Here is a 14,190-nt window from a genome sequence, read left to right as displayed (position 1 = left end):
GGCTTGTTTTTCTAGATTTTAGGGTGTCTAAGAGTTATTATATCAGACCAACATAACATGTTAAATAATCTTTTAAAGTAAATGTTTACTTTTTTGTTGTAACGCCAGGATAATGAACTCAACAGCATGTTGGATCGTTTCAATGACGCTAACAGAGCTGGCTGTAAAATAAGTTGGCTGCCATCTTTTTTATGTGTTCGGAGGTGTGAATAAAGTCAGCGTTACGTAATAAGTGGTCTATTCATTAGTGCTGAATAGAAGTGACACAACCTTGGCTTTACTCTTTTAGTGCTGCTTCACAGACTTAACACTGTGGGTGACAACAATGTGAAGTCTAAGAGTGACAAATGACAAGTGGCAGTGTTGTAGCTGTCCTGTGGAAATCTCTCACGAGCTTAAAGAAACAAAAAAGCAGGCCTGTTTTAGATAATCCGTGCTTTTTAAATGGTTTATTTATCCCAAGTAGTAAGAGAATTTTGCCGATCCATAGGTAAAAAGGATAAATGTTTGTTTTATACAGCATGATGCTCTGTTTGGTTTAATAAAGACACAACACTGCTCAAAACAAACTGTGGTTTAAAAGAAGGGCTACAGCTCGTGGCCACTGAGCTTAGCTTAGCTTAGCATAAAGACTGGAAACAGGGGGAAACAGCTAGCCTGCTGTCTGAAGGTTACAAAATCTTCCAACCAACACCTGTAAAGTTGGCTAAGTCTCCTTTGTTTAATCTGTACTAAGGCTTAAAGACGTCACTGCTCCTGGCACAGAAATGCACGGATTCACACAAAAAGATAGAGCATGTTAAAGGGGCACTATGCAACTTTTTTGACAGGCCTATAAACAGACAGGAATAGGAGTCCCCAAGCGCTAACATAAGTTTTAGATGTAGTTTTGTGTTGATAAACTTTAGGGCAAAACAAGCTTGTATTTTGAGTTACCGAGGGGTTAGAACAGAAAGATCAGTTCAAGAATTTAGGACTTTTTAACCCAAACTGTCACTAAAAAAAGTTACATGGAGCACCTTTAATCTGTGAGCTTCAGGGGTGCTTGGTGGACCAGTCTTGCATCGCCAGACCTATTCTCATACTGGTATAGCTGTTTGAAAACAGAACACACAGATAGCCAACATCTGGTAAGTCAGACTGCCTTCGGTCAGAGCCAGGCTAGCTGTGTCCCCATTTCCAGACTTTATGCTATGCTAAGCTAACCAGAGTATCACTCTTCTCATCTCACTCTCCTGAAACTGAATAAGCATGCTGTATTTCCCCAAACTTTTCTTGTCAGGAAAGGGGTTTAAGAAAAAGATATGAGAAACAATTTTTGAGTATGAGTGACACATAACTCACTTTGGTACATCATCAGTGATGTAACCTGGGGTCAGCCGACATTTCCAGTCTTACAACATAAAGACACCCTCACTCATGGGATCCATGAAATGCGTCCCAGCAACATTGGCCAAGTGGATATGACATCAACAACTCATACCATCATTTTTTCTGGGCTTTTGTAGCATTTTTCAGACGTTCATCATAGCCCACTGAGAGCCCTGACTCCCTCTCACTCACAATCCACTGAGTAATACCGTCTACAATGTTTCTGCCTCTAGCTGCCTGTGAGTGCTTTAAGTACGTCTGTAAAAACTGTCAGGGTCGTCTTACGCGCGTCATCAGCAGAGCCAGAGAGGCCGCTGATGAAAACGGTGGCAATGCTCTGGTTTTTCTGCTTGCGTCTTCTGAAAGGAGCCGTTAGTCAGCCCCTTAAAGAGCCACACCGTCTTTCGCTGGAGCTATTAATAGCCACACAGGCTGTGCTATTTTGTCAGGAGAAAGCTGGCTGAAATCCCCCTTTCTCCCTGCTCATTTCCTCCCCACCCTCCAGTCTGCAGAATGCCATGTACTGTGACAAATCTCTCATAAATGTATTTTTAGCCCCCGAGCGACCACGTTCGTCTAATTATACTGAGTGTAGAATCAACACATACAAGGCAGAGACGGTGAGGTAGTTAAAAGCATGTTATTAGTATGAAGACTTGATGTTTGACTGGTGAATCTTTCATCAATTATTACTTCGAATCAGCCGTCACACACGGCTAAACCAGCTTTTTTGCGTCGTCTGGTTTCACCGAGAATCATTAAACCAAACCTTCACACAAACATTAACTTATACTTGAGCTCTTTGGCTTTGTGAGGCGACACAAGGTGAAAATACATCAAGAAGTAGTTAAAAACACTGTTGCACTGTAGCAAATATATACAATTCTGCTTGCTTTGTATTCTAGAAAACGTTTGTGATTGAAAAAAGACAAATCCTGAAGGTTTTTGTTTTCGTGTAAGCACGGACGTCACCGCCTCAGCGTGTCACAATAAGGGTCTGAAAAACATCGTTTTTCCATGAAGTCACCAGGTTACAGTAGGTTAGTAATGGATTACATGTAATTGGGATTACACTATCCTTACAAGATGGCGTGGTGAGAGTGGCAGCTATACAGCATTCTGTGTTTTTAGTATATTTATAAACAAACCCAGATTACATTTGGAAAAAATCTGTAATTACATTGCGAAGGATTACTTTATTGAATTAATGTTCACTTTTTTTGAAACAGCATCCCATACGTGGTAGAATACACACAGTACTCCTGTAGTTTGTGCCAGTACTCTTTTTTTTAACGTTTGTAGCTGCATTCATTTTTAGTATAAGGTGCAATATTTTTAAAGTTTGATTTTGAAGTAACCCAAAAGATTACATTACATTTAAATGTTACTTACCAACAGTATTAGGTGTAGCGTTACTGTTGAAAGTAACTTGTTGGAGATCATCAAGATCAGTGCCAAATAAAAGTAGCTAGATTGTCACAGCGTTACCTACTCTGAAAAGTAACTCATTAGAGTATTTAACAATAGAAAATTACTTTGTGATAATTTCTGCATGTTGCTCCTTATTTTGTCCAGAGGAGGCAGATCTTCCCTTAAATGTACAGTATGGTATCGCAGTATGTAGCCTAAAAGTACTCCTCCAACGCTGCTTACCAATTACAGAAATTACAGCGTAATTTGTATTCAGTAACTGACTACATTTCAAAGTAATCCGACCCAACCGTAATCTAAACATACCCACTTCAATACCAGCTGGAAACTTTTAATGTATATCATGACGGCATGGTTTTGGTTTTCAGTTTATTTGATTAATGTTTTACTTTGTAGTATTCACCCTCATGTGTCTTATTGTGGCTTTCCACTTCCTGTTTTTGTCTTTTTTCCGCTCTTTTTCCGTGTACACCTGTGTTTCATTTGTTCTTCAGCCCTTTTGTAGCTATCTGAGTCTGTCTTTTCCCTTTATATTCATCAGTTCATCTGTTTTTTTTTTGTTTGTTTTTGATCATCCATAACACATCCCTCTCCATCTCCTCCTGACTATGTGTGTCGTCAACTTTTAAAAACACAAAGAAGACGAAGAAGAAGTTTTAAGTGTCCGTAGTTGGTGAAGCTGCCAAACCACTTCCTTGTGATCTTAAACTCTAAACTCCATCCATTTTCCAGTCTAAATGAGAAACCTGCTGTTTTCATCAGATTTGGTTGCATGCTGCAAACTTGATTGGTCAATTTCTTTCTTTCTTGATTTTTGTGTTGTATTTCATTTGATTTATTTCAAATCACATTTTATCCGACCTTAATCGACTTGAATTGACTTGACTGTCATAAGACTGCATGAACATCATTCTATCATAATGTCATCACATGGCGATCACACTCGTGTTTTTAACTTCTCCATCAGTCTCGGAGTGAAAACAAACAACACAGATTCATAGTGATTGTGGGTAATATGATCCTCAGGGGAGCTTGCGTGGGCATTACCTTCACCCTGAAGGCTGCGGGTGGGGGTTGCTGATGCTCATTATTAAGCTGCTGTTGGAGGATGAGGAATTTTTGATTGCAACACCTCATGACAAGATGTCATTCTTCAATCACTGAATCAGGGGAATTCATTTGACAGGCATCCACGGGGAAAGAGGTGTCACCCCAACCCTCACAAGATGAATAATGTTGTAATTACTTCATTAATTTCTGCGGTGCTTCTCTCTCAGTTCCTCAAACTTAGCGCTGTGGTTGTGGGGACTTTATCTAAACATGAGCTCATTCTTATTTATTCTGCTGAAGTTCACAGTTTGATGACATGTCCACACTGTGCGTCATCTCAGGCAGCTTGAACTAAATATAACCTCTGCGGTACTGACACCTTCTGTGAACTTCAGCTGCTTTTAGCTTCAATGAGAAAAAAAAATAACAGAATGAAGCTTATGGGATGAAACAGCACTAACTCATAACCCAGAAAGAGACACACACTATCAGCTTCATTATGAATAGAAAAGAAAACATACCAAGAGCAAGAGTCTAAAACTTGCTAGCGACCCCTAGAGGCCACAATGTTTATTACAGCACACAAGATTGAAGAGTTAGATGAAGCAGATGGAGCAAATAAATAATGAACGAATAATTTTGCTCCTTTGATTTTAGGCAAAACTGCTAAGATCACCCAGAGTAAAAGAAAAGCTCTGGAGGAAAGCTCATGGAGCGCTTCAGGGAGCTTTTTGGGAGCATGAATGTTTGTATGCTGTTTGTTGTGTACAAATAAGAAAATGTTTATTGCAAGACGGTGGTCAACAAGTCAAAGGGAAACTTTGGCCGGACAGTAACACACTGGTCAAAAACATCCTCCCCAGAATATGAATTCATTCTCACTAAACTTCACAACATTGTGGCCAATATGTTTGAAGGCGCTCTAAACACAGTGTTTTTTAAATACTGTATTGCAATAATTCCTTCCATACATTTATTTGCTTACGAGCACATTGCACATTTTTAAATAGTTTTTATACAATCAAATAAATAAATAAATAAATAAATAAAGATAACCACAACTCAGAAAAACAAACAAAAACAAAAAAACAACCAAAAAAGAAACCAGACCAAAGTGTTGAACAGACTGACTGACAGCGCCATCCTTTGACCCCAGAGTATTAATTAGTTTGTTGGAAAAATAGTTCAAAACCCCCTTAAAAGGGTCTCGTTCAGACACATTTATAATTTGTGGATTTGTAAGTTTAGCTTTTCAAGAATTAACGAATGTTTGGTGTGTCTCCACAGTGAGATTTTATTAGAATTAACAGCAATTTAGACGAAAGCCGCAAACCTAAAAATATACTTATCATAAGGCATCCTTTGTAAAGGATTCATTAGTTCAAAACAACATTATGTAACTTTTTTCCTGGAATCATGTTGATGGTTCAGTGTCTTGTAACAGGGTGAATGGTGTCTCTGTCTCAGCCACTCCACCTCTCTATCACTTGTTTCTGCACTATGTAACTTCAGCGAGAGGGTCGGATCACAGCGTTACACACATGTTCACTTCAACACATAACATTGTTACGATGTGACGAGTTTTGTTTGTAGTCAGCACCTACATTACATTTGACAAACTGTTACAGACCTGGGATTTGTGTTTACGACAGTGGTGTTGCCAAATCGCACAAAATGCCAATTTCTGCACAAATGTTGCTTTAAAAGCTGGAGTGCGGGACTTTTACATGCAAATGAATGTGTCTTGTGTCAAGCTCTTGCCAAACGAGTTGACACATTGCTGTAACATCTATAGAGTATGAAGTAGGAATGAGTCCTAAAACCGAGAGGTAAGTTTGTACTTTTTAACTTCCGGTTCTCTCGTCTGGAAGTCGATGTGTTTTCTGTGAAATGCCTGAAACAGGATATTCATGTTTTGCTCTACGGCCTAAAATGCTACTACTACTCTCTCTCTCATCCCATTTCCTGTCACCTCTAAAGCTGTCCTATCAATAAAGTCATGAAAAGGCCAAAAAAATTAGATTGTTAAATCTTTCATTTTGAATGTCAGTCGCCGAAATAATGTCACATGTGCAGTATTTTCCTGCTACACATTACAAGTTGAAAAGACGTCAAAAGAAGTTCATTCTGGCTCTCCATTGGACGTCTTTTCATCCATCCATCCATCTACTATCTGAAATCTGAAACATTGAGGTGACGGCGGGGTACAACCTCGACACATCGCCAGTTCACCATAGGGACAAACAACCACCAGGAGAGTGACTGATGAACTGAACTTTGTGTGTTTTCAAGTTCTGCAAAAGACGCGAGGGGGCCCAAAGTTCATTATTTTGCCCTGGGTCCACCTGGAGGATTATTCCGGCCCTGCAGAAAGAATCTCATCTAACCAGGACTTGGTTACAAACTACACAGATATGGGTTGTCTATCCCTTTAATGCACCTTTCAGTCCACACGGGGAGCTGTTTCCCCGGGCTGCTCTCAGCTCAGCTCAGCTCGGTGAGGTTGAGTAAAGCAACACAGCTGCATTAGCTTCCCGTCATTTCTCCACGTCCGTCCGTCCGGATCCCACCGGCAGAACCGCCGCACTGTGAGCTTCACCATCACCACCATCAGCCCCCTCACATCCCAACTATGGAGTACTCTATCCGCGCAGCCAACGTGGAGGACTGCAAGGACATCGCGCGGATGATCGTGGTGAGCGGACACGTGCAGCTATGTGTGTGTGTGTGTGTGTGTGTGTGTGTGTGTGACTCGGAAGACATTCAGCACCCCATGAATCAAAGGCTGACGTCAGAGCTGCATGCAGAGGACGGTGCTTTTTATTAGATTATTCGAGATCTGCCAGGGTCACAGCAGGCTAATACACTGACACTGACTGACGTGTTAAAGGTCCATACGAGCTCGTGTTGTGTTTACGTGTTCACAGGAGCTGGCTGAGTATGAGAAAATCGCAGACCAGGTGAAAATCACACAGAAAGGTACTGTATTACACATCTGTGACGTTTAAATGTGTGTGTGTGTTTTTTTTTACCAGACTGAAACACCCTGATACACATGGAAAGTTCTGTCGTGACCTTTTATGAAAAAGTAGTTAATAAAACAATCCAGTCGTAAACCCATTTAGTAGCTGTTCAAGAGCCTTTGATCACGACTTAAAGGGGCACTATGTAGTTTTGGGAAATAAATTCAAGCTCAGTGTTTTGATATTTATAACATCAACGACGTACTAATACAAACCCAGAAATATTTATTGTTTCCATAAGTGAATAAACAAGCTGTTCTCAGAGGAAGATAAGGTCCCCAGAACACTGTTTGAAGCTAGAAAGGTGGCAGGGTCCGCCACATATAAACAAAGCAAAACAGCATTAAACTGTGTTGTCCTTTAAGGTCAGTTTGTTTATCCAGTTTATTCAATCATGAAAACAAAGAGAGATTGTTTATTTAGTTTGTTTAGGCATTCAAAAAAATAATTCAGTGAAGCTCAGGATGCCGTCTGCTGCTGCTCGATAAAGCAGCACCAAACGAATGAAGGATTTTTATTTGTCATGAAATTTTGGACAGTACAACTTTTTGTCCATCTTGGCTTGTTTATTCTTGAAAAAGGTAACACAAGATAATGAACTAAGAAGATCATTTTTACACTAACGTGAACAATTCGGTGATAATCAATCGACTAAATGGACGTTGTGTTGAGGTTATTTTAAACATGGAAAGACCATGTGTGACCTTAAATACCAGTGTAAGTTAACAGTGTCTCCGTATTTGACGTGCAGACTTGGAGCAGGACGGCTTCTCCAAGAACCCGTTCTTCCACGGGATCGTCGCTGAGGTGCCAGAACAGCACAAAACCAAAGAAGGTGAGAGGGAAGCTATCAATAACACAATAACACTCAATGCTGCCTTTTCTCTGATCAGTTATGTAACAGCAGGTAGTTTTACTATCTCTTTAAAAGAAAACAGACGTGACATCACTGTTAGGCCAGAAGTACAACATGCTTCAACATGTCAGCCCTGAAATTCCAGCGCAGTGTCATTTTTTGTCTTCACAATGCATTTCAGATGTAACCCGGGGCTCCAGAAGGCATCCTTAGTTTGGAAAAGGGCAAGGACTTAAAAATACAAGGCAGCTGATTGAACGACTGAACATCGGGCTGACATCAACCAATCAGATCAACAGCACTAACGCATCTTTTCCATCAAGGAAATATACTCTCCAGTTCTGATACAACTGATGCTATAGCAGCCATGCTAAGGTCTTGAGGAGCCTCCACTGTTGTTTTTTCAAATAAACAGTAGCTTCTCTCGTCGGTCGTCATATCTTAAGTAGCTGCAGCTGCCAGTAGTTCCTTAAAAGACGCAGATTGGTTCACCCCCCGTGTTTGGTAACGGCGGTGCATGAAGATGCAGCGGCCGGTAGCTCCTTCAAATTCTGTTCATTGAGGATCCAGCGGTTGCACTTGACGGGCGGACCGAACAGAGCGCAGGAATACAGCTGGACAAGGACAGGTCGGCTCTGCGTCTATAACATCGATGCTTGGTGCTCACACACAGTCAAAGTTGATGTCAAACTTTCGATATGAAGATGTTGACCACATTCTCATCACCGTCTTGCTGCTGCTGCTGCTGCTGCTGCTGCTGCTTACACACACCCTGAACTATCATTTCATTGTGCAACCCTGTGTTGTATAATAACAATAAATAACTTTAGGACCTTGAACCTTGACTTCAAGCCCAACTTGTGGAGTCCAAGCCATGCCATGTCCTAGTGCATGCTGTCATTTTACATATATATCTGTTTTTATCAATTTTTCCATACAACAGCTGTTTATAAACGGGTAATTGTGCGACACATGCCTCAGAGCAGCTGCATTTTTCCCTTGTTGTCAGACAGTCGCCAGGTTCATCAGCCCATATTTATTAGCTCTGTTACCTAATGAAACATGGCCTCTCCCCTGACACGCCACTTACATAACGAGTCTAACGCGCTGCTTTTCCTCAGAATACAAGACTGAGAACATTAACATACGCTCTGCTGCCCAGCTGGGCCTTTTTCTCCCATGACACAGCCCTTTTTCCATACAGTCACCACCTCTGTCCACTCTTCCTCTGGCCTCAGATATCTGACTCCATACTGAGGAGTGGTTGCTTATATCCCATCACATATTCACAGTTAAACAGCTTCTCCAGCAGTGTACGTTAGCCTGATAGGATACAGACTATCTTCTGGCACCGAGAATCAGCATCACAAAAATCGACGAAAGACAAAACTCTGTGGTGATTTCTACAGGTTAAAAAGATGCTAGCGTGCGGCTACCATCCTGAATTAAGACACAAGAATGTGCTTTTTCCTCAGGTGCAGTGCACCTCAAAATACATTCCAAATGTCAACAGGGCAGGATGTTTCTTGTCGGTCAATATCTTTATATTAAGAATGGGTCAAATGACAACATGTAGTGTAAAAGTGGAAGCTCCTAGATGGGTTATGATCCACTTTGGATCCAGTTCTAAATTGGTCAAATAACCTGGATTCTTGAAGCTCCGCAGCCAACAAATCCCTTATCTAATCTTCATTCACAGTCTCTCTTTCGCCTCTTTCTGACAGAAAGGAAAAAAACTGGTGACCCTAACTCAGCAACACAACAAGACCAACTGGCTGAACAACAAAGAACACTTCAGTTAACTAAACTGTCCCAAAGGCGATGCCAAATGCAGAGCTGATAACAAAGGCGTAAACAACAGGCTCCACACCCTTTTAGCATAGTAGTTTAGGTATGAACCACTAAATGCTGCTGCTAACTCTAGCTACCATTAGTTAGTTAGCCCAGTTAGCAGTGCATCTAGCAGTCAAGACTGGGAGCTTGGGACGTGTTGGTGTTTACACTGCACTAACGCTAACGCTAACTTCAGGAGATGTCGCTGCAACACAATACATAGACATCATAATGTCAATACTGTTATTTCTTCTAAAATTCTGACATTTTTAGTAGAAAATGACCAACAGAATGAATAAACCAGTTTTATGCAGCTTTTTTAACCTCTTCATGCTGCCTTCATTTGACATTTTTGTTTGTTTTCTTTTCTTTCAGGCCATACGAAGATAGGCTATGCACTATATTTCTATTCCTATAGCTCATGGAGTGGCAGAGCCGTTTTTATGGAGGACTTGTATGTGATGCCTGAGTTCAGAGGTACAGTACACCGTCTTAAAACTCGACACTTCCTTGTTGCTTTAGAGTTAATAATAACTTGTGAAAATAGCCCGGAGAAAATCAGCCACAACATCCAAAAAGCATGTCTGTATCTGCAGTAATGGGTGTCTGTCTGTTTTTCAGGGAAGGGCATTGGTAAAGCACTAATGAGCAAGGTAGCACAGGTGAGTAAAACATCTAGCCATTGTTTTAAACTGCACATGTTTTGCCTTGGACCTTCCCTCTGTTTATTTCCAGTTTCCATCCCTTATCTCATATCCGTCTTCCTGCTTTACTTTGCCGTCCCGTAGCTTGGCCTGGCTGCCGGCTGCCACCAGCTCAACTTCACCGTCCTGGACTGGAACAAATCATCTCTGGACTTTTACCACAGCCAAGGCTGCTTCGATGTCACGGCTAACATGGGCTACCACTACATGCGCTGTGATGGAGAGGCGCTGCAGCACTTGGCCCAACCCTAACCCAACACTGGGCTGATGAGGGCATGACCTTTACAACCACGAGGTCGACCTACACAGTGCAGGGATAGACACCACTCAGTGGCCCCGTTCCAAAACTTGACAATGACAATCATGAAGCCAATATCTTAAAATCTTGTTAAGCCCCTGCCCCCTTGGTTACTGTCTCTAAGCTAAGTTTTACATGCTAGCACAGCACAATGCAGTTTTATAAAGATAACAGTGGCAGATTCACCGCCTGGGTCTTCCATCTCAAATAGAGTAACCAACCAGGCTTCTAAGTTTCTAGATGTTTTTATTAGCTGGAATGACTACAGCTGGCACATTTTATTAGCTGGAGTTAGCTAGCGTTAGCCAATTAGCGGATGCTAACTCACTGGGAGTGCTGACAACTAGAGCTACAACTTTTTGATGTTTACAGCTGATTTGCTTTCAAACATGAACCTTGTATAATATACACATTATGGCTTCATGCAGTACGTGATCAGCATCCTACCACTTGAACATTGAACTTGCAGTGTAGAACTGTTCTTAAAATGCTAATTGTTCTTATAAAAACATGTTTACATTTTAAAAAAGTGTGTTTTACTTTTACATGCGAAATAGTTTTGAGGATGAGGACTACACTGGGATGTTTAACAAACGTAAAGCTGTCTTGGATCACGACAAATCCAAGATGGAGCTGCTAACGTTAGCTTAAACTCTGATATAGCAGCATTTTGGCTCCTGCACAGCCCAACTTCACTTGTAATCCCACAAGGCTAATGCTCATTAGGCTACCACTGGCAGTAAACTGGTTAGCCATGCATGCTAACGTTTGCAGCTTTCATTACATCAAACATGCTGTTAATGCATTCCCTACAATTTTGCTGTGCTGTTTTTAGTTTAGGTAAAGCTAAAAAAAAAAAAAAAAGGACGTAACCCTCCCTCACACCGCTTCAACATTAACCCGCTGTGCCTTGTTATGGTTAACATAAATTGGGTATAGCAAACAGTCAATTGGCTTATGATTTAGAGTCAAGGATGCAGTTTCAAGTGTTGGAATGGGGCCTATGCAATACATTTAAATAGTACATAAATGAGGCACTGAAATCTGTGTTTTGTGTTTTCCTCTTGTGATGTGTTATGACTTAGAGCACCTTCTGTGTTAAATGGATGAGATAACCTAACCTCTCTGCTTAAAGTGTGAAAATTTTAAAATATATTGGCAAAAGAAATGTCTAAAAGGAGTGTGCCTGTGTGTGCGTGGTGGTGGTTGGGTGTGGGATTTTCAGGAGATAGAAAGGGAAGGTAACATACAGTTTAACATGTCATCATCTAGAAATCAAATCATTTTTTTGCACAAAAATACATAAAAAGTTTATGTATTAGAAAGCCAAGATGTACGTTTCATTGTATGACTGTTGGAAAAGAGTGAGTTTTTGGTATCTTATCCCTTTAAATCTGTTATAAACTATGACAACAGCAACCAAAGAGTCAGTCACCTCTCCCCTCGTCTTCCAGATGAGGAGTATTGTACAGCTGTTGTGAAGCACAATCTTGGTATTTGCACTGTTCTCTTCCTTTTAAGCTATGTATGTATAAAGTGATGAAATTGTAAAGTAAAGGTCTGTGTCTGAAGCTGCTTATGCAGCCAGACGACAGTCTCCTGCGGCTGGTTTCAAAGAAATGGAGTCTAGAATCAGACAACATCTGGCAGAATAAAAAAAAAATGACAAAAATCTTTGACTGGGATCAGTTTGCGTCTTTGAACCTGTCCCGCTAAAAAGAAAGGGGAATAATTCTGGCCTGCACTTCTGTTTCTTATTTAACTTTATTTGTATAAAACACACAGTAACAAAGTCGTCCACATATAGGATACAGTGCACAAGTCAAAACCCAGAGGACAAAAGTACAAATAACTTCACCTGCTGATTGTGAAATGTGTTCTGTATTATCAATCTGTACAAGCCATGTATATATTTATGCAAATCAGTGGGTAATCATGCAGACAGATGCACATCAGCACAGACGACTTCCCTGATTTAAAGTTGAAATCTGTTCAAACTGCTGTACTTATATCCTACTAAGTGTACTTTGTCAGTTCATTAAAGTCCATTAAAAAGTCAGTAATGAGCCCTGAATCATTTCTGCTCAAGACACCTCCTTTTTGTCTTGCTGCCGCCAGTTAGTCATTATTCATGTGCGGTCTAAAAATACTTTATTATTTATACTGCTGAGCTTTCTGACACCACCCACACACAAATTCCCATATATGAAATATATTTATATATATGTTCAAACTATGTAGGAAACCTATTAGAAATTGGATCATATTCCTATATCACCATATACAAATATGTATGTTTATGTATGTGAAATTAGCCAAATGGAATAATGGATGATAACGAATATCCAGCTGATGTTTCTTTGCTTGTAATGTGACAGACAGTATTCATTTAGAGACAACAGAGATTGTTTTTCAGAGCAAAAATATCAAACATAATACATTAAAACAGCTTAAGATTATGTTCAGCAGGTTGAAATAAATATATAGTACTTACTTCCCGAGTAGTAAATATAATGTTTTACATATTGCTACACTTGAGTTGTTTGCTGAATGCTATGGCTGCAGATGCCGTGTGGGCCTGAAAATGACATGATACTGTATTTTGACATATATGTCACATATATAAGTACTTATACACATATCACATTTATATAAATGTGTACTTTACAAACTATAGATAAGTAGATACAGTATATATGAAAAATCATCATGTTGTAGCAGGTTTGAGCTGCTTATATCACTTAGTGCAGTTTAAAATAAAACTTGACGAGACGTACAGTATCGTAGCACTTGTAAAGATGCTTTGTGGTGACCTCATGGCCTTTCTCCTTGCACCAGGCCAACAAGTACAAACACCATCCTCCCACTGCACCATACAAGTGGGGCAGCACTTTGTAGAATATTCAAGTTTTATATATTGTTTTGCGAGATGCTGAGAGATTACACATGAGTTACATGGTTTCATGTTATTATCCATCTTGCTTTACCTGCTTACAAAATCTGTGTGAAACAAGCAGGCATAACATGCCAACCACAACCAGCTGCGTCAGTCTGACCACAAAATTCCCAAACATGAACGCCAGAAGCTTGTTAAATGACAAATGAATGCAAGGAATGGAGGAGTAGCCTGTAGTTTTGTACTTAGTCACATTTAATCACTTGTCACTGGCATCTATTAGCTAGTAAATGCCCACAGTTTGAACTGGTAAGTCTGGTCCCAGATAATTCAAGCGCATCATTGCTCAGCCAAGGTCAGAACCGGTTGAGTTGAAATCTTATCCGACCTTGTTTGACTGTGAAACGACACAGCTGCTTTCCTCCCGGTCATTTCTCCCATTACATCCACCGGAGAACTGCCTCACTGAGCATCACACCATCAGATCCGACGATGGAGTACTCTATCCGAGCAGCCAGCGTGGAGGACTGCAAGGACAGATGGACGGATGATCGTGGTGAGTGAAGCAGGGTCGGACAGTTATGGGATTGAAACATCTCTGTATGAACACTGCGAACTCCCATGAACTCGTGGTATTTTTATGTGTTCACAGGAGTTGGCTGAATATTTGAAAACTGAAGACGAACTCACAATCACACAGAAAGGTACTGTGTAAAAAAAGTACATCA

General features: G+C 40.5%; 1 protein-coding gene across 1 annotated transcript; it reads left to right on the top strand.

The window, feature by feature from the left end:
- The first annotated feature begins 6,383 nt into the window (after positions 1 to 6,383).
- On the top strand, positions 6,384 to 12,625 carry LOC141003943 (thialysine N-epsilon-acetyltransferase-like). Its single transcript, XM_073475433.1, has 6 exons — positions 6,384 to 6,547; positions 6,780 to 6,831; positions 7,627 to 7,710; positions 9,940 to 10,041; positions 10,186 to 10,226; positions 10,353 to 12,625. The coding sequence occupies exons 1-6, from the start codon at positions 6,485 to 6,487 to the stop codon at positions 10,518 to 10,520; spliced, it is 510 nt and encodes a 169-aa protein (XP_073331534.1). The 5' UTR covers positions 6,384 to 6,484; the 3' UTR covers positions 10,521 to 12,625.
- The last annotated feature ends 1,565 nt before the right edge of the window (positions 12,626 to 14,190 follow it).

This window comes from Pagrus major, chromosome 10 (assembly GCF_040436345.1).
Source record: "Pagrus major chromosome 10, Pma_NU_1.0".
Classification (NCBI taxonomy): Eukaryota; Metazoa; Chordata; class Actinopteri; order Spariformes; family Sparidae; genus Pagrus; species Pagrus major.
Note: the sequence above shows the minus strand (reverse complement) of the source record. Positions and strands in the feature narration are given on the sequence as shown.